The sequence below is a fragment of the Chaetomium tenue genome (assembly GCF_020726465.1).
Source record: "Chaetomium tenue strain MPI-SDFR-AT-0079 chromosome Unknown F5144scaffold_2, whole genome shotgun sequence".
Lineage (NCBI taxonomy): Eukaryota > Fungi > Ascomycota > Sordariomycetes > Sordariales > Chaetomiaceae > Chaetomium > Chaetomium tenue.
In genome coordinates, this window is record NW_027117330.1 from 2,217,618 (window position 1) to 2,242,567 (window position 24,950).

The following is a 24,950-nucleotide window of genomic DNA, read 5'->3' on the forward strand; positions in this document are numbered from 1 at the left end:
CTGGCTACTCCTGAGATGGGCAGCATCCAACAATGTGTTCAACAATGTTCAAACGAACTACGCCACCACTTTTCTTCGATTTGTTTTGTTATCATTGTAATTCTACGGCCAAATCATTTCGCTTCATGGCAACGACAGCTCCCAACCCTAGGGAATTTAATACCACCTAATCAGCCGCCAGATTTTCACCTCCATGTCGCTCCAACAAGACCACGGTGGAGTACATCGGAAGTGTACATAGTCCACGGCGCTCTCTCATTTTCAACGTCGGTTTCCTCACTTTTGTTCTCGGTATCTAACTTCATGGGAGGGCATCTGGGCCGGGTTTTCCGGGGATTCCCTATATAAAGGCGACGAGGGGGCCGAGTCTGGTCCGGTCTGACCTCGCGTGTACCATGATCATTCTGTTTCTGGTCGAGCTTGAGTTTGTGTCGGCGGCGGTACTATCTTGCATGGATGCCAAGGCAAGCGGGCGGGAAAAGCGTCTCATTCGGCGGTTTTTGAAGTATGGCTTTGGGGTTCGTTCTGACCCTCATGTCTGGATAATGTACTCGTGCTTGAGGTTAGGTAGCAATGGCTCCATGGTTCTGTAATTTACGTTTTGCTTTAGGGCTATGGGTTGCGCGGCGTGTAAATAGTTGTCTTGCATGTACGATAGCGTTTTAGGATGGGTGCGCTGCTGTCAATTATTATCTCAGGGCTGGGCCAATGCTCGTGGAAAGAGACTGTGGTTCTCGGTGCTGGCGTTGCGGTTCATCACTGCGGTTTGATCGAAGTCAAGCCTGTTTCGAAGAGAACGGGATTGTCGTGGTTCGAGTATTATTCACTATCAACATTATCTCCGCGGTCTCAAACCTCGACCTCGGCTTTCCCATCCACTCCCTTCTTCTTCTTCTTATTCTTCTTCTTCTTTTTGTTCTTTTCACCGCCCGCCGGCTCCTGCACTGTCGTCTCCTGCGGCCCATCGTTTCGCCCCTCTCCAACCTCCGCATCACCCATCACAACATCACCACTCCCATCCACCTCCAACCCTACACCACCCTCCTTTTCCCTCCTCTCAACAACCCCCGCCTTCACCCCCACCCCAGCCCCCCCAGAAGGAGAAGCAGAAGAAGAAGCGAACCCCGCCCCAACCACCCCCTCAACGCGCACCCTCTTCCTCCTCAACCCCCCCACCCCATCCCCATCCCTATCATCCCCACCCCCCCTCGCCGCACGCTTCCTCACCAACGCCCCCCTCCCCACCTCCTCCTCACTCTCACTCCCATCCCCACCACCCCCCTTCCCACCCCCATTCACACCCCCCCTCCCACTCCCCCTTTTCCCACGTTCCCTCTCCCGCTCTTCCATCTGCCTCGCCGCATTCCGCCCCAGCACCCGCCGCCGTAGCACGGCCGTGTCCTTGTCCGCTTGGGATTGGGGCTGGGACTGGGCTGTGGGTGGGGCATAGCCGATGCCTGCGTTGGGGGGCAAGGCGGCGGCCCGGGAGAGGTCTGAGTCGGAGTCGGTGGTGGGGTGGTGGCGGGAGGTGTTAGATGGGGTGGGGGTTGGGGGTTTGGTGGTGGTGGTGGTGGTGAGGGAGGAGAAGCCCCCTGGCCCGGATCCTGCTGTTGCGGTGGTGGTGGTGGATGATGGGGAGGGGCGGTGTTTGGCGAGGGTGGAGAAGATGCGTTGGTGTTTGGATAGGCCGAGGGCGATGCGGTTGAAGATTTGGTTGACGTCGGCGGCGGATGGGGGCCGCGGGTTGGGGGGGTCTTCTTGGTCGGTCATTTTGATGGGGACTTGACTTGTAGGTTGGTGAGAAGAAACTTGAGAAGGTGGCTGCTTGTGGTTGGTTGTTTTGAGTGAACGTGTGAGTGAGATGAGACCAAGTGGTCAAAAACTGGGGGTCCGGAATTCTCCGTTTTTGTTGGCGTCTGTAGCAAGGATAAGCAGTAGTTCGCTAACTGGTGGTCAAGAGATCCTTGATCGGCTATTAAGTATAAAGGGTGGTTGTTCGTATTATGGAAGGTTGATGTGTTTCTCGAATGTCAAAAGTTTGGGAAATTTCAATGCTTATCTGATATCGGTCAAGGGTAATTATGCGTTTAGGCCATACATATATGTAGATACCCGTGTACTCTAATTTCGCCTTGGGACTCCAAACTTCCAAACCCCAGTTCTTGCTTGTAAATACCTACCTACCTGAGTTCATGGCCTCCCATGTAAGTCAAGCCGTCTCCCCCTCATCAGCCTCGAAGAACGCAACCGGCACACCATGGCCTGGAGCGCCCACAATCTCGGCCTTGTGGAACTGTGCATGCCAGGCTCCACGATATTCCAACCGCTCGTACTTTTGCAGCAGTCGCACGACTGTACGGTTTGAACACTGGGTTAGTGACACATTTCCCAACGCGGTCTGGTTAGGCCAAGGGGAAGAGAGCAAAAAAGAAAAAAGGAAAAAAAGAGAGAAAAGAACCCACGAGTAAATGCCATCTCCGTCATGGCAAAGTTCTGCCCAACACAGATCCTCGGCCCCCCATTAAACGGCACATAAGTCCACGACTTGGGCGTCCACCCATCCCACCGCTCCGGACAAAAGACCGCCGGATCTACAAACCCTTTCTCCCCCATCCCCTTCTCCCCCCCAGAGCCTGTAGGATACAAATCATTCCTCCTCTGCATCACCAACGTACTATACACCACCACATCCCCCCTCAACACCCCAATCTCCGGCCTGCCCTCCCCCCCCGGCAAGCTCGTATCACACAACGCCGCGCGCAGGTTATACGGCACCGCCGGATACAGCCGCAGCGTCTCATTCAGCGTGTGCGTCAGATACGGCATGCCCTTCAGATCATCGTACGTCGGCGCCGCACCATCACCACCCCCCACGGCAGACAGCACCTCGCGCCGCAGCCGCGCCCACACGGCAGGCTGCTGGGCTAGCTCGTAGATGGCCCAGGAGAGGGTGGCGGCGGTGGTGTCGCGCCCGGCGATGAGCACGGCCATGAGCTGGTCGCGGATGGTTTGCGGGGAGCGGGTGTGGCGCGCGAGGTGGTGCAGGAAGGTGGTGGTGTTTGTGGTGTTTGTGGTGGTGGGGTCGAGTTCGGTGGGGGGGAGGGATAGCGTGCGCTCGATGAAGGGCGAGATGAAGCGCTCGAGGGTGCGGATGCCGCGCGTGTAGCGGTGGGTGGGGATTAGGGCGCGGAAGGGGCTGGGCAGGGTGGGTTGGGGTTGTTAGTTGGGGTTGTTGGGGGGTTCTGGGGAGGCGGGGGGGATAGGGGGTGGCGTACGCCATGATGGTCAGGAGCATCTGGATTCGCTGGACGTCTTGGAATGCGGATACGAATTCATGTTTCGGGCTGGGAAAGTGTAAGCAACGGGCGGTGCCATGATTGGAGGCCGGATGTCTGACTTGTTCAAACTGTCGACACTCCCACCTAGCAGGAAGTCGGTTGTCACGTCGAGCGTCATGCGGTAGAACAGGTCCATCGCGTCCACCGTCTGCCCCGAGGCCGGCAGTTTGCTGATAAGAGTTGTGGCCCACTTGTCAAAAATCTCGAGGTCTCGCACCCGGTCCTTGATGAACATGGGCCGGATTAGGGCCCTGCTCTCAGACCACTTCTGGCCGTCGGTGGTGAAGATGGAATCGCCAAGGAAGGGGCTCCAAGCCTCGTGGAACTGCTCACCCTTGCCATACTCGCGGAACTTGGTGGTGAGTATCGTCTTGATGTGCTCAGGCTCCCGCGTCATCAGGAACCGCGTCCGGCCTAAGAAGGAAATCTCGACACAGTTGGGGCATTCCGGCGTGGCCCAGTCAAAAATGTTCCGGTAGTATTGATCAAGCCTGTTCCTCGTTTGGGCGTAGCCGGCCCAGAGGAAGAATCGAAGGCCTGGATTGGTTAACAACAGTACCTATTTGGTTGAACGATGAGGTCCTCACCCGTCACGGGGTTCGTTCCTAGGACGGGAGCCCTGACGCCGCCCAACTTGCGGATCTTGTAATCAACCCAGAGTTTCTGAGATAAAAAGAAGATGGACAGACAGCCTAGCACGAGGGCTGACGTATGCAGCAGGCCGAGGCCTAGGAGAAACTGGAGCATTTGAATTATACTGCACTCTGTGACCTTAAAACTGGCAGTTAAGTGATCATATTGTGGATGGTCGATAAAGAGCCGAGAGCCTCAGAAACGGTAAGGTACCTAGGTAGGTAGGTACCGTAGTTGTGAATTAAAAAGTGATTGAGGTGATTTACGGCAGTGGAAGCTCTGGCTAACACCCCTCCTTTATGATACGTCAGGCTATTGCATGAATAAAGTACATGAAATATGAGCACATGTCAAGGGAATCCAGGGGCCGCGGTTGCGGAGTAACTCTCCTCGCCACTTCTCCGCATCTTGCATCCTGCATCTTGGGGGGTGGAAATGGAGGTGGTCCAATCGGCCGATCTCAAGACATGCCCAGTCCAGCAAAACTCGCCGAAAACTTTGACAAGACACTGGTTTAAGACACTGGGTGGCTCTGCGCAGGGTAATCGGGAGGGCTGTCGTTGATTTACATACAAAACCCTTCCGTCGATTATTCAAGTCTATTCGCGAACTCAATATGTTATCATACTATACACCAACAAATCAAGAGAGCACCAGTAAATCTACCCCATCTCATGCCACTTGATTTGGTTTACGTAGCGTCGTTTTGTCGTGGACTTGGGAAATGGTATCGGACTTCCGTTGTGCCTATACAGAAATAGTCGTCCGTCCCTTAGCCAATTTGGTACATCTATGGGACTTGATTATTATAACGGTTCCGGTTAGGGTTAATAACGGAAATATATCTCTGCTGCCCGGTGCATCTAGGTAGGTACCGTGATTTATAAGTATACGATATTATAAAGCGAGTTATGCAGCCAAGTACGCTTTCGCAAGGAGGTGGGCATCGCGGACGAGAGAATGTCGATATCTATATTTGGAGCACGGTAACACCGAGGCACGCCAAACCAGGATAAGGGGAGCGGGAGAAGGAAGGAGACAATGGCATGTACCAAAACTTGTTGATTACCCGATTATTCCGAGATAATGGAGGGATCGAGACTCTCAGGGGGAGCGGGCTCACTTATTCCGTAGATCGTTGTCACTCTAGTGGACTTGATATGTACCACCTTACCCATGTCTGGTATCATGGGAACTTGGGGGCCGGACGGCCATCTCGCTCCCGGCACGTGCTGAAGCGAGGTGGTCGGAGATATATAGTGTCAGATCCTTAATTAGGACGTCTATTCTTATGTTACCGGGTTCCATGGTTGCACCCTTGCCACAGAAGTGCGATTCTAGGATCCGTGCATCGCATGTGCCGCGTAGGGCTGAGATTGAAATAAACACCTTCGGCTTTGACGAAACACCCAACCCACGCTATACGAGGTAGTTATTGACCCCCTGTCATTATCATGATTGGGAATTGTTCCTTTTTCTATTGTTAACTTATATACAGCTTTTTCTGCAGCCACCCCCATGATCAAACGATGAACTACTACTAGATCACGGCAATCAGGATGTAAATAGTCACATAGGTAGGTACCTAGTCACCTAGGTATCTAGGTATCCAAGGCATAGCCGGACATTAATGAAGCCCTCGTATCTCTACTGGCGTTCCATTGTTGATCAATGCTGCTTTTGCACAGGAGGGATATTTATGTTATTTTCATATTTATTTCGGAAAATTGGGCTTTTGTTTCACAGATCTTTTACAGAAGCCCGGATGAGTGTTCAACCATTGGCCAACCATAATTAATACATGCACCAGTTTTTTATTTTCTGCCTAATCAACGCAACGAAGGATAACTAAACACACGGCAATATGCAGGTCGCTTACTGTATACCGAGAGGTGTCCACCCCAAAAGCCGGGTTGGGGGCCAAGGTTTGTTTGGGTATCCGGCTGCCTAGAGCCGACTGGACGCTGTGGAAGTATCGTCTTACTTTCATCACAAACACCATTTGTCCGAATGTGTCAGGCAGCAGGTTTCCATCACCATTGATTGATCTGACGCTTTCTGCACCAAACCAACCAAGTGTGGTGCCTAGCAGGCAAAAACGCTAAATCAAAGCAAAGGGGCCGATTCAAACTGGGAATTTCCCCTCGGGTTCCAGGTCATGGCATTTGACGCTATCTTTTTTCTAAGCTGCCTACTGTGTTCGTACTCTGCGACAGGCATACTCGTAAATCTCTCGATCTCGCCCCTTCACTGCGACCATGGTCAACTTCGAATGGAACCATTTCGGTCCGATCCCCCCAGTCGAGGTGGATGCCATAGTTGAGGCCGATAAATTCCGTCGGGAACTCGGCGAGGCCTTCCCGGCCTATGCGGCCGACTTTAACGACAAATTCACAGCATGGCAAAAGAAATGGTTCGACCCGGAGCGCCCAGCATCATCCAGGTAACTACCTGCCCACGCCGCCCCCTAAACGGGACCATTGGTAGGCTGACGATGATGCGGTAGTGCGCTAGAGCGCTGCGAACTGCCCGAGTACGACCCCCTCTTGTTCCTGGGCCCCAAGACAATACCTCTCCTGGTATTCGAATTGTCCAGGCCGGGGAACTTTATCGCCACCACTTTGTGTATGTAGCACTACCTACCCCCCACGCTACCCAAGCCCCTGGGATTACTTTGATTAACACCACAAAACCAGACAACCACCTCGAGACCGACAAACACGCCAAAGTCGACCCACAAGACATCGCCAACTACCTGACCCTCAACCGCCACGCCAACCTCATCGTCGAGCTCAACCACGAGCGCCGCCAACGCTTCCGAGTGCACGCCGAAGCCTGGAAAGCACGGCGAGCCCGGAACCTGCGCATCACCACCACCACCAACAGCCCCCCCTCGGGCCCCTCCTCAGAAACCACCACCACCACCCCCCCCACCCCCGACCCCGACACGACCTGCCCCGAGTACGAATCCCTCGTGGCCATGGGCTCAGGCATCATCGCGCACGTCATGCTCGAGTACCGGCGGGACCGGACGGGGCCCTGGTATAAGCTGATGCACCAGCTGGTGTGTGAGCGGCCGGCGGAGGGGGGGGGGGATGGGGATGGTGTGTTAGGGACGGAAGTGGGTGAGTATGAGCGTTGGTGCGACTGGTTTGAGTATCAGGAGCATCATGAGGCGATGGTGGATGGGGGGACGCCGGCGTATTTGAGGAATGTGGGGACGTGGTCGTGATTGGGGGGGGTGTTGTTGTTGTTGAGGGGGGGGGTGGCGGGGGGAGGGTAGGAAGTTGTACTAGTTCATGAAATACTGTAGGGTTAGTGAATGTATAAAGTGTAGACAGATGTAAGTAACAACTGATATGTCGACACCTGGATATTGAACACATATAACCCTAACCCAGCGAGCCCAGGTACAGGTATTGAAACATTGAAACAACAAGGGGCGGGTATCAACGGCCCAAAGCCAGGGTGAATACGGTTTCATCCGCAACACAACCAAGGATGAAAATAGGGTGCGCTTGGTGAGGAAGTCCTTAAGCTTAAGAATATGATGGCTCGATACCTACTTCGCACAAATGCTGGTTTCCTGCTAAATATCAAGTTAGTTTTAAATCCCTAAATTATTCGGATCCTACCTGTTGTAAGAGCTTCTGTCGTCAATGTTGGTAGTTTGTACGAATAGCCATGTGCGTGCTCTTGATAGAGGTTTCTATTCGTTCTCTCGGCAGAGAGCCGCATCAATTTGAATCGCGGATTCGACCGACCCAAGTGCCGACAGATCGGGAAGGGCAGCAGTTGCGGGTGATAAAATCCTCGGGCCCGAGCTCACCATTGGTTCGGAAATTCCCGCGGCCCAAGGCCAGTACCAACCGCGACACGAAGGATGGGGCCTCTGAGCGTCATTTCCAAAAAGTGACATCGGGCCCCCTTCAAAACCAACAACACAGTCTTTTGGCGATAACATCGACCGCCTCTCCTCTCCCTCCGTTGCGCCCAATTGCAGAACCTACTAGAGCCCCTCGTCCGTAACCTATCACAATGTACAGACTCGGTCGCAGCCGCGCATTGGCTTCGGCCTTTTCCGCGCCCAAGGTGCGACTGAAACCCGCCGATCAACATGCTGACCTCGTTGGGAGGGGCAGCTCTCGAAGCTGAGACTGACACCGATATCGACCATAGGTTTCCCCCTCCGCTAGACTCCAGAGTATCGCGCAACAACAAAGGAGAGCCCTGAGCATCCACGAGTACCGTTCCGCCGACCTCCTCCGCCAGGTGAGAGGGGCACCTCCTCAAAACCCCCCTTATCGAAGAAAAAAGAGCGCTCGCTGACATGGAACGGTCGGTATCGCACAGTATGGCATTGATCTCCCCAAGGGCTCCGTCGCGACGACCGCCGCCGAGGCCGAGGCGGTTGCGAAGAGCATCGGCACCGACGACATGGTCATCAAGGCCCAGGTGCTTGCTGGTGGGCGTGGCAAGGGCAGCTTTGATAACGGGCTTAAGGGCGGCGTGCGCGTCATCTACTCCCCCACCGAGGCCAAGATGTTCGCCGACCAGATGATCGGCCACAAGCTCATCACCAAGCAGACGGGCGCCGGCGGCCGTCTGTGCAACGCCGTCTACATCTGCGAGCGCAAGTTCGCTCGCCGCGAGTTCTACCTGGCCATCCTCATGGACCGTGCTTCGCAAGGCCCCGTCATCGTCTCGTCGTCGCAGGGCGGCATGGACATTGAGGGCGTCGCCAAGGAGAACCCGGATGCCATCACCACCACCTACATCGACATCAACGTCGGCGTGACGGACGAGATCGCCCGCGGCATCGCTACCAAGCTCGGGTTCAGCGAGCAGTGCATCGAGGACGCCAAGGACACCATCAAGAACCTCTACACCATCTTCCTCGAGAAGGACGCCACCCAGATCGAGATCAACCCGCTCTCGGAGACGTCGGACCACAAGGTCATGTGCATGGACGCCAAGTTTGGCTTCGACGACAACGCCGATTTCCGGCAGAAGGAGGTCTTTGAGTGGCGCGACACCACCCAGGAGGACCCGGAGGAGGTGCGCGCCGCCGAGGCCGGGCTCAACTTCATCAAGCTCGACGGCGACATCGGGTGCCTGGTCAACGGCGCCGGCCTGGCCATGGCCACCATGGACATCATCAAGCTCAACGGCGGGCAGCCGGCCAACTTCCTCGACGTCGGCGGCGGCGCCACCCCCGCGGCTATCAAGGAGGCCTTCGAGCTCATCACCAGCGACCCCAAGGTGACGGCCATCTTCGTCAACATCTTCGGCGGCATCGTGCGCTGCGACGCCATCGCCCACGGCCTCATCAACACGGTCAAGACCCTCGACCTCAAGATCCCCATCATCGCCCGTCTGCAGGGCACCAACATGGAGCAGGCCCACCAGCTCATCAACGAGTCCGGCATGAAGATCTTCTCCATCGACGACCTGCAGAGCGCCGCCGAGCGCGCCGTGCAACTCTCCAAGGTTGTCAAGATGGGTGCGTGGCCTGATTGTCCGGAAGGATAGATCTCTCTTGTTTGTTTGTGTGTGTGTGTGGTTCAGGCTGACTGATTTGTGTGTGTTTTTATAGCTCGTGACATTGACGTTGGCGTTGAGTTTACGCTTGGCATCTAGGAAGCGTCCGCTTGGGATTGAGGTTGGTTTTGCAAGATAGACTGGCTGGGTCGATCGACAGGTTGATGGCAGGGTAGGGCTTTGGAGAGGTTCCCTTTGTTTACTGCGGCACTGCTACTGCGGCTCTGCTTGTGTACATTCCAACCTGATGATGCTGTGCATGTTGTAGGTAATCCATGTGTGTCCAAGTGTGTGTGGGTGGCTGGCTGGGTTGCGTGTGAGGGGGTTAAGGGGGGGAAGAAGCGGGTTACGTACTACTAGACTTGACTTTTGGCAATGGCACCTTTTCTTGTTGTTTATGCTGATTGTGTGGTGTATATGAGGCTTTCTGTCTCACAAGCGGTCACTGCGATCTCAGCATGGCGTAAGGTACCCTAAGTTGGTACCTATTTCAGCCCATCGTTGTATGCGTAACGGCAACTTGGGGGGGTTCAATTAAGCAGCTAAGGGTGCCAAGCCAACCCACTTTCACTCATGCCTGGGCTTAACTCCCCTTACCTCAGGTACCTGAGACTTTCACTCACTTTATTTATGAGGCCGTTTTTATTCATATGCATCCATCCACCACACGATCGAGATAATTCTGCCTTTGGACCCCCAACCATTTTGGGAAGACCAAAGCCACGCCAATAATAGCGCACAACCGCCCCCAATCTGAGCTGACGTCATGCAACGGGCCCCGATCCCGGGCTCCGGATCTTCGATGGTTGACAACTCGGACACCGCCGCCGGGCCCTTATCATCATTTGGCGCCTTGAACCTGTCTAAGAACAGCGACCCGGATGACCTGTCCGGACCGCAATGGAGTTACCGCGACCCCCGGACGTCGTCCACTCATTCATTGGTACCGTCGACCGATGATGGCGACGAGGATAACCGGAAACGGAGGCTCCTCGTCGTTTACATTCACGGCTTCATGGGGAACAACTCTTCCTTTCGCTCGTTCCCCGCCCATGTCCACAGCTTCCTGAAGAACCTGCTGGTGGAGACCCATGTCATTCACACCAAGATATACCCACGGTACAAGACCTACAAGTCTATCGATGTGGCCTGTGACAACTTCAGCAAGTGGCTGGCGCCGCACGAATCCCCTACTACCGATGTGGTTCTTGTAGGGCACTCAATGGGCGGTTTATTGGCTGCGGATGTGGTTCTGTTGGTATGTTACCCGCGTCTCCCATCAAGTGCGCAGAATGAAACCAGCTGACAAACGCACCTCCCTCACCCCTTAGCCACGCAACAACCCATACGATACATCATATCCCTTCCGCCATAGGATCTTAGGTACCATTTCCCTCGACGCTCCGTTGCTCGGTCTCCATCCTGGCATTGTGGTTTCTGGCATCGCGAGTCTCTTCCGGCCTGCCCCCAGCCCACCGGGGATGAACGAGGAGGCACAGCCCGACTATCTCCAGCCCCAAGGACTCTCGCCAGACCCATCCATCTACTCTGAGGTTTCGCCCCCATCGGGTGCTTCCTCGCCCGCCCTCAACCCGTATCCGTCTAGCTCGACAGGGAGCTCCTCAACCCTGCCGCCCCGCGACCCATACTTTAACCCCCCGTTCCCCAACGATGTGGCTTTCGTGGACCGCGGTTGGTTCAAGAACGTTCTTCACTTTGCAACCAAGCACAAGGAAGAGAATCTGGTTTATGCGGCCGCCAACCACATTGTGTCTCACCTCGAGTTCGGTGCGTGCCTGGCCGACTATCCCGAGCTGAAGTCCAGGTACAACAGGATCAGGCAGTTGGAAGACGACGTCGACCCGAGCCAGCCGGGGCGCGTGCGCGTCCGCTTTTCGAACTACTACACAATCTCAACAGGAGTAATCAAGAAACCTAGAACGCCCTCGCCGGACGGCGCTTCTTCCAACAGGCCGGACACACAAGGAGGCCCTGGGCGGCCATCCCATGAAACTGACTCATTGGCACCGACTCTCAGGGAGTCGACGGAGGAACCCCGTGTGCGGACCCCAAGGATATCGGTGGATGAATACAGCGATGGATCGGGACGGGATAGCCTTCAAATCCTCGAACCCATGCCGGAGCCTGAGTTTGAGCCCGAGCAGAAGGCTGAGCCAGAGACGGGGCCTGAACCTGAACCCAAGCCAAAGACCGAACCCGAGCTTGAGCATGAGCTAGAGCCCAAGGCTTCTAACCAGCCTTCTGAACCACACTCCCAGCATGAGGATAACACACCAGACACGAATCCCGCACCCACAGCTACACCCGCCGACAACGACGTCCCCCCTCCTGAAGAAGAACTCACAAAACAAGACTCCAACCTCCCCACAATCCCCTCCGTCCCCCCACCGCCCACACCCCCCGACCTGGACGCCCTCCCCGACAAGGAATCCCGCAAACAAGCCCTGAAGGAGTACAAGGCCGCCGTCAAAACCCACAGCCAAGCCACCAAAGCCCGCGACAAAGCCCTCAAGGACCGCCAAAAAGCCCTCGACAAGCAAGAACGACAGGCCGCCAAACTCGCCAAAAAGCAAGCCAAACTCCTCCAGCAGCAGCAGCAACAACAACAACAACACCCCCCGACCTCACCAGCAACAACAACAGACCCCTCCTCCTCCTCCCAACCAAACCCCGACAAACCACCCAAAAAAGAAAAACCCCCCAAACCGCCGCGCCTCCGCAAATTCTGCCTCCTCCCCTCGCAAGCCAAAGCCGGCCGCGACCCGGCCTGGGTCGAGGTGTACATGGAAGGTGTGGACGAGGTGGGCGCGCACTGTGGGCTGTTCCTGCCGGGCCCGCACTACGAGCGGCTGGTGGGGGATGTCGGGGAGCGGGTGGCGGGGTGGGTGGGGGAGGAGGCTTCGCGGCGGGTTGTTGGGATTTGATATCTGGGGGGGGGGGTGTGGTGGGATGTGGGGGGGTTGAGGGGGTGGGAGGTGGGGGATGGGGGGTAAAGGGAGGGAGGGGAGAGAAGGAGAGGGAAGGGTGAGAAGGGGAGGAGGCTGGAGAGAGAAGGTGGTTGAATAAATGAGGGCTGAGAGAGAGGTGAAGTGGGTGAGAGGTGGATGCTACGCGTTGAGTTCCAAGGCTGTCTTGGCTTGTCCGTGACACTCGCCAGGCTTCGCCTATACAAGTATCTTGACCACGAACAAGCTAGATGTGTCTTCTGAATATAATGTCTATTGTGTATCGAGCTCCTCGCTACCTGACTTACTGGCCTGGGTTGATATTGACTACCTAATGACGTGAAAACCCGCCAAGCAACCCAAGGGGCTAGACAACACGACGCCGCCTCTTTGCGTTGCCGTGTGCAAGGAGCGACAGGGAGATGCACGCTCGCGGCTCAAGGTTCGTTTCCGTGGGCCGGAGGTCAGTTAATCCCTTCTGTTAACATGCCGGGCACCTTGTTTGTTATCTGATCCAATTGCTTGACTTGGAGTAATGAGCTTGATACCTAGTAACATAGGCATTAAACAATAAACAGCAGGTGCTATACCCTCTCAGTCCTCACATGAAGCACAACCCCAACTCAAATACGCAATCGCTGCATCATTATTGCATATATTTAGCGCCTATCTTGGCCCAACAAAATGCGCTGTGGGCATAAAACCATAGATAGACGTAGCAGGTAGGTAGCAAGGGTGCCTTCCCATCATATCATCCACTGCCGGCGCATAATCGTCGTCGCTTCTTCCTGACTCGCACGTAACAAGAACCCGTTTTCGTCTGCCCGTGCCGTCGTCAAAGCCCAGCCCATCCTAGGACGACGCGAATGCCCCCCCGGCGTCCAAAATGCAGAAACCATCCCTGGAAATATAGCAAGGTCCTCTTTTCATTCTTGGGAACCGGATTGGGAAAAAAAAAAAAAAAGCCAAACCCTAACGCCATGCTGAATGTTTGTTGAAATGCAAATATGCGCCAGCCTCAGCTGCTCGAGGCTCGCTGATAGGCGGCGTGATGGCCGTTCGTATCTTAATGCCAGCCAAGGAGGGACCGACCGCTCCGTCTGAGGCGTCACACCTCGAGTCGTAGCCCTCGTACTTTTTTGGGGGTTCCCATTTTTGCGCTGGCACCGGCAAGCCTAAAATCTCTGACCGTCTTTGTTTTTTGCCTCGGTTGTCGCCTTTCTCTCGACTTCGATAAGCGCGCAGTACAAGGCGCGATGGGATTGTTCTGCGTTGCTGCGAGGAACGTCTTGTCAACCGAGTCACCAGGTATCACCCTGAACACTGATCAGGTGGCTGTTTCCTAAGTGCGCTGCAAACGGGGTCTGCCTCGTCCGCGGCGCGGCTCGACAGAGCGGCTGCACGGCTTGGCACCGGCGACGTCCTATGTCCCGGTGATGCCAGCGCCGTAAGCCGATTGTCGGGTCTGGTTGGGGTACGACTGGTGGGCGGCTTGATGGGCCTATTTTCAGGGTCAGTAAAGGTTTCTCATCAGACTGGATCGTAGTCATTGATGAGCACCTTTTTTCTCCGCTTCTGCCCAGAGGACATGTCGCCCTCTCCGGTTGAATAGCCGGTATCGGCGCCGTCGTCGTAGCTCTCGCCGTATCCTTCGAAGCTGCTGTCACCGTAGCTCCGTTTCTTGATAGTGCGCATTGACCGAGACGCATCCTGCATGAGGGGCGTGCCGGTCTTAGGCCGGGACAGGCCTTGCGGGCCTGCGGAGGGAAGGGGAGTGTTGGGCGCCGTTGGTCTAGCCGACAGTGCTTGCCGCTCACCCTTACCGGGACCCATCTCTCCCAGCACGGAACTGTCCCACTGGTCCCTGGGGACGACACCCCGGCCCATGGTCATAGCCCTCGATAGCTTCTGTTGCACCTCGCTGGTGAAGCCATCCCTGATATCCTGCCCCCGTACGTATTGAAGATCCCAGACATCTTGGGGCAGCTTCATGAGGTGCGACAGGCTGTACTCTCGGTTTGGATCTTGCTTGTCTTCGTCGAAGTGGCCTTGAACGCCAAGCTTCTTGATGTGGCCTTTATACGTTTTCCTAAGCGCATTCTTTTCGCCGTTCGGCCGCACACGGGCAACCTCAATAGCGAGCCCTGTCAAGCCATACCTCTCGAAGAGGTCTTCCGACACGTGAGGCCGGGGCCGAGGGTGGGCTGCAGAGTCAACACGTTAACCAAGTCTCTGGGAAAACAGGAAAGGGGCCGAAGTGTAACTCGGCTCCCAAAACATCGCGGCTGGGGGACACCATAGCGGGCCACATGCGCTATGGTATGAGCGAAGTGGGGACCCCTGTTGCCGCCGTGACACATGCCGCGCTGCTTTGAACAGGGAGAAGGGAGTCTTACGAGTTCTGCAAAGAAGGTATTTCTCGCCGACATCCAAATGAAGGTCGTCGATACCAAGCTTGCGGTCCTCGACGTGAACTTTCTTCTGCGCTCTGCTGCCCATGTCATCGCCATCGCGCTTGCGCTTGTGCGGGGAGTCGTCTCCCATGACGGTGTCTTGGGTTAGTTCCGAAGGTATCGAGCTTCCGTTGACGCTGTGGGCGGGGGTCGGCAGCGTGGTCGTGGTCGACGTGACGGAGCCGGTCATGCTCATCATCAGGTCGCTCGTGTTAGGAGAGAACTGGGAAGGGCTTTGAGGAGTCTGAGGGTGACAGGACATGATGGACCGAGGATGCGGAAAGCGGTGATGTCGGACCGGGCGGGTGGGTGTGGGAAAACCTTGGCGCGGAGGTCGCTTTTGGTTTCGTGGCGACCCGGAGAACAAAGAACGCCCGGCTGAGGCGGTTGCTCGACGACTGCGCGGCAAAGAAATCGATAGTCGTATCGGGGAACCGATTGTATTCGTGGCGCTTGAATGAACGATGCGCGCGGTAGGAGGTGAGGAGGTTGTGGTCGTGACGAGTCGCGCGAAAACGGCGATGGCGGCAATCACCGAACCTCCAATCCACCAACGCTCCTCCTGCAGGTCGGCGGGCGTCAGAAAATCGAATCCAGAGGTTACTGCGAGTCAACGGAGCGGTCTCTAGATCGTTGAATCGATATCGGAGCGGATCGCAGGCCTCGTGGGGGCGCTGGGCGATAGAAATCGGTTGAGCGGTAGGAGGGTTTGTCGATGATGAGCGAGGTGAACAGGCGAGAGAGGAGGCGCTCATTCTTCCTGCTGGGTCCCAGAGAAAAGGTGGGTCCGCTCGCCCAGCCCGCCCGGGCCCTCCTCCCTTCCCCCCAGGGCCGCACCCATGCCCGAGAAACTTTCCTCGCGTGACAGCCAATCGGGTTTAAGCAGCCCTTCGGTCACTCTGCTCCCCAACATTGACGGGTCGGCGTGCTCCGAGCACGAGTTGCCCGGAAAAGATGGCTTAAGGCCTTTAACCTGCTTGAGAGGAAACAATAGGCTTTCAATTCAATGGGCATTTTGTGTCATTTTTATTTGTTATTCTCTGGCCAATTGACATTGAATTGGCCATGTTGGAGGATGAAGTCAAGCTCGTCCAAGTCATTGGGGGTCGCTCATTTCCTCTCACCGGCCGCTGTCACCGTTCTTTCGACCCCCAGACGTCAACAGGGCCCAGGCAACAGGGTGAGCTGTGGGGCTTGACTCGAGCCCGAAACCCGGCTTTCCAAGTTGCTGGGCTGGATCGACCTCAGGATCATGACAATTGTTGCGGGAGTTGGGACGAAGTATTTCTTTCACATGGTATTTAGGTTACGAAAACTGTGTAATGTTTCAACAAACATATTTTACTTGTTTTTTTTTTATGAATTGATAGCACTCGTTTGTCTAACGAAAGAGGCTTGGCTAGGGCTGACAAGACAATCAGTCTCGGTTGTTGCAAACTCGTCATAGGACTCCGAAAATTCTAGTCAAAAGGTAACGCAAGTTAACCCAGTATCCGTCCATATGTTGCCGTGTCCTCAGCCACAGGTCTGACACGTTGTGCGGCCGAATGACCTCGGTCGCCTGACTCATCGGGCAACCACTGTCGCCAGCCCAATCTCTCATCACTTCCACCACCAACGGCAGTGATAAACCTGCGCTAGCGTGTGTCCTCATCAGCTTTGGTTGTCGATCGAAAGAACCCGGCGTCGATTCCGAAAGTGTCGTACTCGTCGCACCCGTCGCATTCGCAGCCAATCCAGCCCGTCCACCCATCCAAGCCCATCCACCAATCCTCCTCTTGTTCCAAGCCCATCCTTCCTTGCCACGCTCGACAAGCAAACGTTGGCAATGAAAGACAGAAAATAGATCTCTTGGCGAGAAGTAATTTTTTCCAAAAATTCCCCAGCCAGCCGGAGCCAACTGAGAGCGGTCAGGTATGTAGTTTTCAACTAGCAAAAACGTGATCTCGGACGAATCCTCACTGATACACGTAAAACCCCTGCACTTGGATGGGGAAAAGAAGAAGAGAAGGGGAGCAAGATTCTGGGGCGGGCACGAGATTTTTATAGACAAGATTGGTGGCCTGTGCACATTTGCAGCCTAGAAGTGGGGCTTTGTCGTGAAGCAACCAGCCTGGCTGGCAGTGGCGCTCCACCGATCAACTGGCAAGTGTTCCGCACATCAGGTACAGACCACCTGATTCACACTTTCCGTCGCATGCAATCGGAATGGAAGGCCCGGACGGACTTGAGGGGGTAGCTGCTTCGCTCTTTGAACACGTTCGATGGTTTCACCACCTGACGCTGGCAATCTGAAACGGCCAAATTATGGGTCGCCAGTCGGTCACCATCTGCTAGACCCGTGTCTCATTTACCACTCTAAGATGAGACAAGACCAAGATCAACACCGAAAGTTGAGAGGGCTGCAAGACATGAATGATCTATTTTACAGTTTCTGTACAAAGCAGACGGCCTTACTCGGCCAAGGGCCAGTGAAGGCTTATAGTACAGTGTGTAAATCACCATTCTAACCCTTCCTCACCGGATCAATACTTGTCCCAGGGTAGGTTTGGTGCTCAGCCCCTTAACTGCCACACGCGAGATAAGATCGCTCGAGTGCTCCTTGATCATCTCCCTCAGCGCCGTCCGCTCAATGACAATCCTGCCCGTCTCCAGGAGATCCTTGACATCGACATCCTCCAACTCCAGCGCGCGGCCGTTCTCCCCCGCAATATCCAAGCCCGTGAACAGGTTGGGCCGCCTGTCGCCCGTGATGAAGGTAGTCCGGCCGTTGTCCTTGTCCCACTGCAGCGCGGTCATGAGCTCGCCCACGTACTTGCTGATGAAGCTGTCCTCGAGCTCGCGGCCCATGGCGCCTGACTCGGCCAGCTGGAGGAACTCCTCGGGCAGCGGCAGCTCCAGTCCGTCCTCGGTCACGATCAGCTCGCCGCGCCGGTACCGGTACGAGAGGGCGGTGCGCCACGCCAGGTCGTACACCTTGCGGTTGAGCTTGGTGCTGAAGTCGCGCGGCTTGGGGCCGAACGTCTTGCCACCGCCCTTCATCAGCGGGGACTGTTTGATGCCCACACGGGCGCGGCCGGAGCCTTTTTGCGGGCGGAGCTTGCGATGCGAGCCGTGTACTTCGAAGCGGGTTTTTGACGAGGCCGTACCCTGGCGTGTCTTGTCACCTTCGTAAACAACGGCCAAGTGGAGGATATCGCGGCGCAGGGGGAGGTGGAGGTGTTTGGTGGACCAAGATTCGAGCGAGCGCGGTTCGAGCGTGGGGAAGGCGTGGATGGTAACAGGGACGGTGGTGACTGTAGAAGCCAGTTAGTGGATATCCTAGACGGGAAATCGGCACATGAGCTGCTGGCTCGATGCACGTACGGGGGTTCCACGCCTCGGAGACGGATCGTGTGATGTTCGAAGGCTTCGTTTCGACCGCGGTTGCCATTGACCTCCTACACGCCACAGAAACTTGCCGACTCTAGTGTAGACGCCCAATGTCAGCTAGGTAAGCACAGAATCGCATCGAAAAGGAGACGAACCGGCAGGGCCCTGCATGGTTGTGCTGCAAGACTTAGACCCCTCATGGCCTCACTGAGGCTCTTCATCCCCTTGCCGGCCATGGCCGCGGTGCGTCGCACAGTGATGGCGACGGGTCCTGTGTTGTAGAGGGGCTGTCCTCGAGGCTGTCGGAGATATTCGTCTGTTTTCGCTCACAAAATCACCATTCCTATCGAAGCAGCCCACCACTATCGTTACTGATGTTCCGCGAAAAAAGATCTGGAGCCGCAGCGCACAGACTCCCCGAGTCGCGGAGCTTACCGACCCCTGCACCCCGCGGCCCTGCGCACGGGTCCCACGAATTTTTGTCGGCGGGCAGCAGCGAGACTCCGGCTCTGGTCTTCAATTGAGAGCGTCCCGCTCCAATTTTCCAACGCCAATTCCTTCCACCCGCCGCCATGTCGAGGCCTCAACTGGTTGCACGGCCGATCGTGCGGTCGTTGCGGCAAGCAACCGGTAGCACAGCGGCAACATGTCCGTCACGACCACTTGCCCTCCGCCCATTCTCGTCAACACCGAGCCGAAAAGATGAGACGACAACCACCACAAGCACACCGACGGAGCCTAGCCCCGATGCGCAGAAGCTCGCCGCCGAAGCAGCGCTTCTAGGCCAGAAGAAGCCGCCGCCATACCCCTCGATGATCAAGCAGGGCACCGAAGACCAGCTGGCCCAGCTCATGTCCCCCCACCTTGGTTCGAGGAGGAGACGTGCTGCCCTCGCCACGACAGGAACCATTCCCTTCGAGCAACTACCCTACCAATGCTTCCAGGAGGCGCGCAAGATCCTAGCTCAGGACCGTGAAGAAAAAGTGGCCAAGATTGTTGCTGAGACAGCAAAGATCAAGCGGCTGGAGGCGGCCGATGCTAGCACCTTCCGAGGCGGCGAGGCCTACAAGCAAAAGCGGTTAGCAAGTCTGAGGACTCATGTTGAGGAGCTCAAGGTTCTAGCGGACATCAACGATCCGCTAGTGAAGAGGCGCTTCGAGGACGGCCAGGGTACGTTTGTTGTCGTCCGAGTATCTTATCAGCTCCCGCTAACCTCAAAACAGGCGACATGAACAAGCCCATCTACCGGTACCTTGCCCACCGTAAATGGAGCGGCATGGAACGCAATATCATCTTGCAGCGTATCGAGCAGTTCCACATCGTGCCCGATCTCCTCCCCAAATTCCAGCCGACCATAGATGTCAAGATGACCTTCCGCGGCTACAAGACACCTCCCGGTGCCACCCTGAACAGCCGCATCACCGAGATCCCCCCGACACTGCGCATGCAAGTTTTCGAGAAGGGCGAACGCCTATTTTCCGTCGTGGTCCTAGATGCCGACGTACCAGACACCGAGACCGATTCGTTCAAGAAACGCCTGCACTTCCTGGCCACCAACATCCCCTGGAGCCCAACCAGAGACTCCCTCTTCCTGAACCGCCTCGGCACCGCGGCCGCCGCTTCCCAGCCCGAGCTCGGCACGCTCGCCGTCCCCTGGCTGCCGCCGTTCGCGCAAAAGGGCGCCCCTTACCACCGCCTGACCGTCTTCATCTTGGAGCACAAGGACAACTTGGCGCTCGACGCGGCCAAGCTCAAGGAGATGTACGACGGCCAGGGGCGCGACGGGTTCAGTCTCAAGAGCTTCCGCGACAAGTTCAGCGTGACCCCCGTCGGGTTCACCATGTTCCGGTCCGAGTGGGACGAGAACACGGCCGACGTCATGGCGCGCCACGGCATCCCCGGCGCCGACCTCGAGTTCAAGCGCCAGCGCGTCATGTCGCTCAAGCCGCCCCGCAGGGCCCGCGGTTGGGAAGCCAAGCGCCAGGGCCCCAAGTACCGCCACCTTTGGAAGTACACCAAGCGGATCAAGGGCATCAAGTACTAGAAGAGGAACGGAAGGGGCCTGTGATCCGTGGTGGCGCGGCGATAGAGGCGTTGTGTACTTGTATCATACTACCACTGTACCAGCTACGTATAAAATGTATTGGATCCGGGCTATCTCCGGGCTTTGGAAGATGTCATTCCAGTGGCCAGTGCTGAGTATCAACACCCAAGTTGGAAACATTTTGTTTGGCATTAAGCAGGGCAGCAAACTGCATTGCCCCCTCGTGTTGCTACTATACAATCATACACGGCTAGACATGTCGTATCCTACACCCAATTACCTGCTTGCCTGCTGAGCAAACTCCTTACCCAACACACCCTGCTCGGGGCGATGCTCGTTTGAATCTACAAACGTCGTCCCGCCAAAGCTTTTGATTACCATGCCCCCTCTTCTCAACCGAGTTTGCCACTCCCATCACCACTCCTACCTCCCCCCTGGGCACCAGACGTAGACCTGGACCCAGCACCAGCGCCAGCACTACCCCCATCCCCAAACCCAGCAATCCCAGCCGCACCCGCGCCCCCCAAAACCATCATGCCCTCCTCCTCCTCCTCATCGCCCCGCCCTTCCAAAACCCCCACCCTCCGCTCAGCACGCTCCGCCCTCCCCCTCCACATCACACACTCCCGCTCCACACGACACAGCCGCGCTTTTACGGCAGCCAAGTCAGCAGCCAGGTCGGCGGCGGCTGCGGTACCAGCCCAGAGACCGGGGCGAGGAGGGTTATGATCAGAGCCGTGCTCATGCGCGTGGCGGTGGTTGGTTGAGGGTATCCTGTCGGTTTCGACGGTCGTGGTGTTGGGGTTTGTGGGGTGGAAGAGTAGCCTGCGGCTGGGGTTGGGGCTGGAAGTGGAGGTGGGAGTGTCCTGCGCTGGTGCGCTTCTCGAGCTTTTGGATGTGGCTCGGTGTCGTTGTTGTTCGGGGGTGGGGAGCAAGGGGAACCGGCGGGTGGTGGAGGCCGGGCTGGGGTCGCCTTTCTCTGCTGAGGGTGGATGGTGGTCTGCGAGCCGGTCGTTGATGGGTTTGAGGCGGGGGCTCGGGGTTGGGGTCGTCTGGTTTGGCTGCGACTCGGGGGCAGGAGCGGATATGACGACGCTGGGCTGCTGTGGGTGGACGCGTTGCACGGTCTCGGGTGTCATAGAAGGGGGAGACTCTTCCACTTCTGCGGAAGGGTCTGCTATTAAGGCTGCAGATACGGCACTCGACTGTTTTGGTGTCCTTGCTCGTCCTGGCGGCCGTGGTTCGCGATGTCTCGACGGGATGGGTATGTTAGACCTAGAGACTTCTCCCCGTCCCAACACCCGTGAACGCCGGTCCCTGCCTGTTGATGCCCACGCGTGTCGATCGATTGTGATCGAGTCTGTCGGCTTCGGCGACTTAGTGGGTGACGGGGGGTTGACCGTGTAGGGCGAAATCATGCCGCTCGATCTAGAGTCAACTTGGTGGATGAGATTTTCTGTGGAAGGTGGGAGCGAATGCAAGTCCTTGGCGGCGCTCTCAAACATGGCCGCCATGGCCTTGACCGCCTTGCCGTCCGATTTTGTTGGCCTCGATTGGGGGACGGTACCTATCAATGGCCGGCCCGGGTCTGGTCTGGGGCCGAGAGGAAAGGACCGGCGAGCTCCCGAGGGGAATGGATTCTTGTCCTCATCCCTTGACAAGTCTTCTTGCAAAATCCCTGTGCCATGCCGTAAATTCTCTTCTTCGAGCGATTGCCTCTGTGTCACAGTGTTGCCGGAAAGGACTCTGAATGGAGTATTGCCAAAGTGATTTTCCGAAGGGCCGCCGTGTTCTTGTATTGAATCTCCCTGGTTCTTGGCTGTTGGAAATGATGTTGATTCTGTCTTCCGTTGGTTCAATAGAAAGCCCCTTGAGCTCTCTGACACAGTTCGCTCCCCGCTGGCCTTTCTCGGATGCGCGTGAGTAGGCACAGGGCTTCCCGTGCCCGTAGACACAAGAGACTTGCGTTTCGATCTCCATGCTGCCAGCCGTGAACGCCCGAGCCCAAATACGTCCACTCTAGACTTGTCTCCATGCACATCTTCATTGTCAAACGACGCCCTAAGTGTTGACCGTAGTGTATTCTGGGATACTTTCTCTTCCAACGTCTTTTTAATTCTCGTCTCCTCCTTCTGGGAATCACGGCCGGCATCCGATGCTGTTCCATCCTTGAATGGGTTCCTTTTGAACGGATTCGCCCCCCTCGAAGTCGCTCTGAGTCGATTCTCAACATTTTGCCACTTGTGCAGTATGCCCGGAGTATTTGGGGATCCTTCTCCAACTGCCAGGCGGGAGGCGTGGCCTCTTTCTTGAGAATTTGATTCGGCCCAACGCGTTGCCGGAGATGTGGGGGTCGTTGTGTCGCGAGAGGATCTAACGAACCCTTGAAGCCCTTCTGGCTTCTGGTTCGGGGTTTTCGGCGTCTCACGCAAATTCTCTGTAATTGTGGCGGAATGATTTGCTCGAGGGTGGTGACGTTGCCAGCTGTCAGCACCGTCAAGGCCCCTAAGCCTCGAATGTTCGGCCGGAGACGGCTCCTCCACAGGAGGCGATAGCAACGATGCTTCCACACCTGCGAGACTGTCGGACAAGGGCCGCATACTCCTGGGCCGTCGGCGGGGAAGTATAATGGGCGGGCGTAGATTCTCATGTGCACCCCTCACTTACCACAGAGTTAGCTTCCTCAGCGCTTCTCGGGCGAGTGGACTTACTAGATTCGGAAGGTGTAGGGGTAGGAGGAACCCGTGACTCGCCAGGCCTGAAGAGATCGGAATCAGGGTGTGGTATTTTCAAAGCGAACCCTTCCGAGACAGAAGGCCGCAGTCCAGCCCTCCGCTGTGGTCCATCTCGGTCCGCTTTCGACACTCCAAGGCTCCTCATGTGTTTGACGACCTCCCGCCAGTGGGTGATGAGCATTTCGGTGATATTGTTTGCCATGTAAACCTTGTCAACCGCCAAAGACGGTGGCTGAACGTCCTCCATGACCTTGGATCCTCGTCTTTCTTTCCTACCATTGGGGGGCGTAGCCGGAAATAGCGCCGGCCCGGAAGTGGTGCTGATAGTCTGCATAGTGTATGAATTAAGGAGATCCCCAACGAGTAGCGGGCCGAAGACGATCCCCAGGGCGTTGTATCCCATTAGGTCAGAGGTGGGTAGCGGTCTCCCATGCTCGTCCTCTCGCGGTGCCTTCTCAGCGGCACGTCCGATCAGGCAGAGCAGACCAAGTACGGCGCATATTAAATCGCGGCGGAGCCGGGACCTGACGGTGCCGATAGCCAGGGCTATGAGTCTCGCCCTCAATTTGGTCTGCTTCGTCTTGAGAAACTCCGGTTCCCCCTTTAACTCGCTGTAGATGGCAACCAATGCATCGAAGAGAGACAGAGACCCCAAGATTCCTCCGGGTAAGCCAGCCAGGAGGCGCTTGAAAGTCGAAGCAACGTCGTGTGGCCCGGTTTTGATGTGCGTCGGCAAATTGGGACAGCTAATGGTATTGGAAACGTCGTCCGGATCACCGTCGGCGCAGTAGTGGGCATAGAGAGCATTAACTATGCGAACCGAACCAGGTATCCGAAACACACCTCGTGTTTCTGCGCCTGTAGTCGTGTCAGCACACCACCAAGGGGTCCAAGGCCAGTAGCCGCGCCGCGCCTACCATGCTGTATGAGGTATTGCGCAGTGGCCCGGAAGCACGTGGGGAGCACGAGAGAGCACGGTGAGTATTCCGAAGGTAGGTACAGTTTACTCTTGCCACAGAGGCGGACAAGAGACTGAAGATCCTCGTCCTGGAGACCGTCCTTTTTTGTCCCGTTTACGACACGTAGTGCCAAGTCGCTGATGCTGCGCTTGGTCTTGATTTTCTTCTCGGATTTCGTGGAGCTGCCATCGCTGGCCGTCGAGGCCTGGCGTAGGAATGTGCGCGAGAACCAGCCTGGTCTCTGTTGTAACGGGGATTGGCCTGGCTATTCGGGGTTCAGTAGGTCTTCTAGTGGGGGGGCTTCGGGGTATGAGGGAGAACTGACCAGCGATGGACTGTTCGTATTTGATGCCAACATACGAATGCCATGCTACAATGGTCAGTCGGTGTTTATGCCGAGGCGAGGACTAGGAAAATGTTGAGTCGAACCTTCCTTGCGACCCGATTATACTCCTGTACAAACTCATCTCGGATTTCAAGGTCGTCGGCATCGGAGAGGTTAGCAAGATCCCCGCTGGACGAGGTCCAAGTCGCGCTGCTTGGATTCGCGCGCCTCTCGTGGGTTGGAACAACGAACTGGCCGGCCGCGGTAGGGAGAGGAAGCCGAGCCCAAGTCGGTTCAGCATGGTGGGGGGGTTGTTTTTGAACAGAGAATGTGTCCCAGCCGGTTGATGGTTTGTCGACCGAGTGCGCAGATGCGGCATCCATTTCTTGACTCGGTATTATTGTCGTATTAGGCAAGATGGCTGTTTTGTGTCGATGCGCGAGTGGTCGGTCGCCGGGGCAAATGCGCCGCGACGAGAAAGGTTGAGAGTCTAATATCGTAAGATATGTTCATCGGCCATGGCCCGATCAGCAACAAACGGGTTGTGATGGTCTCAGAACGGGAGCTGTGGTCGGCTTTGGCTG

The 24,950-nt window shown here is 56.3% G+C and overlaps 9 protein-coding genes across 9 annotated transcripts; 4 read left to right on the forward strand and 5 right to left on the reverse strand.

Annotated features, from left to right (window-relative positions):
• Window positions 1-849: 849 nt before the first annotated feature.
• On the reverse strand, window positions 850-1,770 carry F5144DRAFT_544973 (uncharacterized protein; the record flags this gene model as incomplete). Its single annotated transcript, XM_066787333.1, has 2 exons — window positions 850-1,031; window positions 1,329-1,770. The coding sequence occupies 2 exons, from the start codon at window positions 1,768-1,770 to the stop codon at window positions 850-852; spliced, it is 624 nt and encodes a 207-aa protein (XP_066646400.1).
• A 250-nt stretch (window positions 1,771-2,020) lies between these two features.
• F5144DRAFT_626963 (cytochrome P450) lies at window positions 2,021-5,279 on the reverse strand (the record flags this gene model as incomplete). The annotated part of the gene is made up of 6 exons (XM_066792279.1): window positions 2,021-2,352; window positions 2,463-3,196; window positions 3,276-3,344; window positions 3,398-3,875; window positions 3,926-4,066; window positions 5,270-5,279. The coding sequence occupies 6 exons, from the start codon at window positions 5,277-5,279 to the stop codon at window positions 2,210-2,212; spliced, it is 1,575 nt and encodes a 524-aa protein (XP_066646401.1). The 3' UTR covers window positions 2,021-2,209.
• Window positions 5,280-5,927: 648 nt separating this feature from the next.
• On the forward strand, window positions 5,928-7,227 carry F5144DRAFT_561852 (uncharacterized protein). The gene is made up of 3 exons (XM_066788275.1): window positions 5,928-6,414; window positions 6,478-6,596; window positions 6,668-7,227. The coding sequence occupies exons 1-3, from the start codon at window positions 6,230-6,232 to the stop codon at window positions 7,201-7,203; spliced, it is 840 nt and encodes a 279-aa protein (XP_066646402.1). The 5' UTR covers window positions 5,928-6,229; the 3' UTR covers window positions 7,204-7,227.
• Window positions 7,228-8,009: 782 nt separating this feature from the next.
• On the forward strand, window positions 8,010-9,503 carry F5144DRAFT_599522 (ATP-grasp domain-containing protein; the record flags this gene model as incomplete). Its single annotated transcript, XM_066791016.1, has 3 exons — window positions 8,010-8,063; window positions 8,151-8,243; window positions 8,325-9,503. 3 exons carry the CDS (start codon window positions 8,010-8,012, stop codon window positions 9,501-9,503), a joined length of 1,326 nt encoding a protein of 441 aa, XP_066646403.1.
• Window positions 9,504-10,098: 595 nt separating this feature from the next.
• F5144DRAFT_626966 (uncharacterized protein) lies at window positions 10,099-12,457 on the forward strand (the record flags this gene model as incomplete). Its single annotated transcript, XM_066792280.1, has 2 exons — window positions 10,099-10,770; window positions 10,844-12,457. The coding sequence occupies exons 1-2, from the start codon at window positions 10,279-10,281 to the stop codon at window positions 12,455-12,457; spliced, it is 2,106 nt and encodes a 701-aa protein (XP_066646404.1). The 5' UTR covers window positions 10,099-10,278.
• A 970-nt stretch (window positions 12,458-13,427) lies between these two features.
• F5144DRAFT_561861 (mediator of RNA polymerase II transcription subunit 19) lies at window positions 13,428-15,659 on the reverse strand. Its single transcript, XM_066788276.1, has 3 exons — window positions 14,875-15,659; window positions 14,039-14,682; window positions 13,428-13,979 (listed from the first exon to the last, which is right to left on the reverse strand). The coding sequence occupies exons 1-3, from the start codon at window positions 15,191-15,193 to the stop codon at window positions 13,902-13,904; spliced, it is 1,041 nt and encodes a 346-aa protein (XP_066646405.1). The 5' UTR covers window positions 15,194-15,659; the 3' UTR covers window positions 13,428-13,901.
• A 1,407-nt stretch (window positions 15,660-17,066) lies between these two features.
• F5144DRAFT_114059 (mitochondrial 54S ribosomal protein uL4m) lies at window positions 17,067-18,732 on the reverse strand. Its single transcript, XM_066782157.1, has 3 exons — window positions 18,459-18,732; window positions 18,298-18,397; window positions 17,067-18,227 (listed from the first exon to the last, which is right to left on the reverse strand). The coding sequence occupies exons 1-3, from the start codon at window positions 18,537-18,539 to the stop codon at window positions 17,449-17,451; spliced, it is 960 nt and encodes a 319-aa protein (XP_066646406.1). The 5' UTR covers window positions 18,540-18,732; the 3' UTR covers window positions 17,067-17,448.
• A 143-nt stretch (window positions 18,733-18,875) lies between these two features.
• Window positions 18,876-20,347, forward strand: F5144DRAFT_484300 (phosphatidylethanolamine-binding protein; the record flags this gene model as incomplete). Its single annotated transcript, XM_066785431.1, has 2 exons — window positions 18,876-19,473; window positions 19,527-20,347. The coding sequence occupies 2 exons, from the start codon at window positions 18,876-18,878 to the stop codon at window positions 20,345-20,347; spliced, it is 1,419 nt and encodes a 472-aa protein (XP_066646407.1).
• A 392-nt stretch (window positions 20,348-20,739) lies between these two features.
• Window positions 20,740-24,749, reverse strand: F5144DRAFT_484371 (uncharacterized protein; the record flags this gene model as incomplete). Its single annotated transcript, XM_066785438.1, has 6 exons — window positions 20,740-22,587; window positions 22,726-22,927; window positions 23,015-23,057; window positions 23,359-23,892; window positions 24,000-24,306; window positions 24,471-24,749. 6 exons carry the CDS (start codon window positions 24,747-24,749, stop codon window positions 20,740-20,742), a joined length of 3,213 nt encoding a protein of 1,070 aa, XP_066646408.1.
• Between the last annotated feature and the right edge of the window lie 201 nt (window positions 24,750-24,950).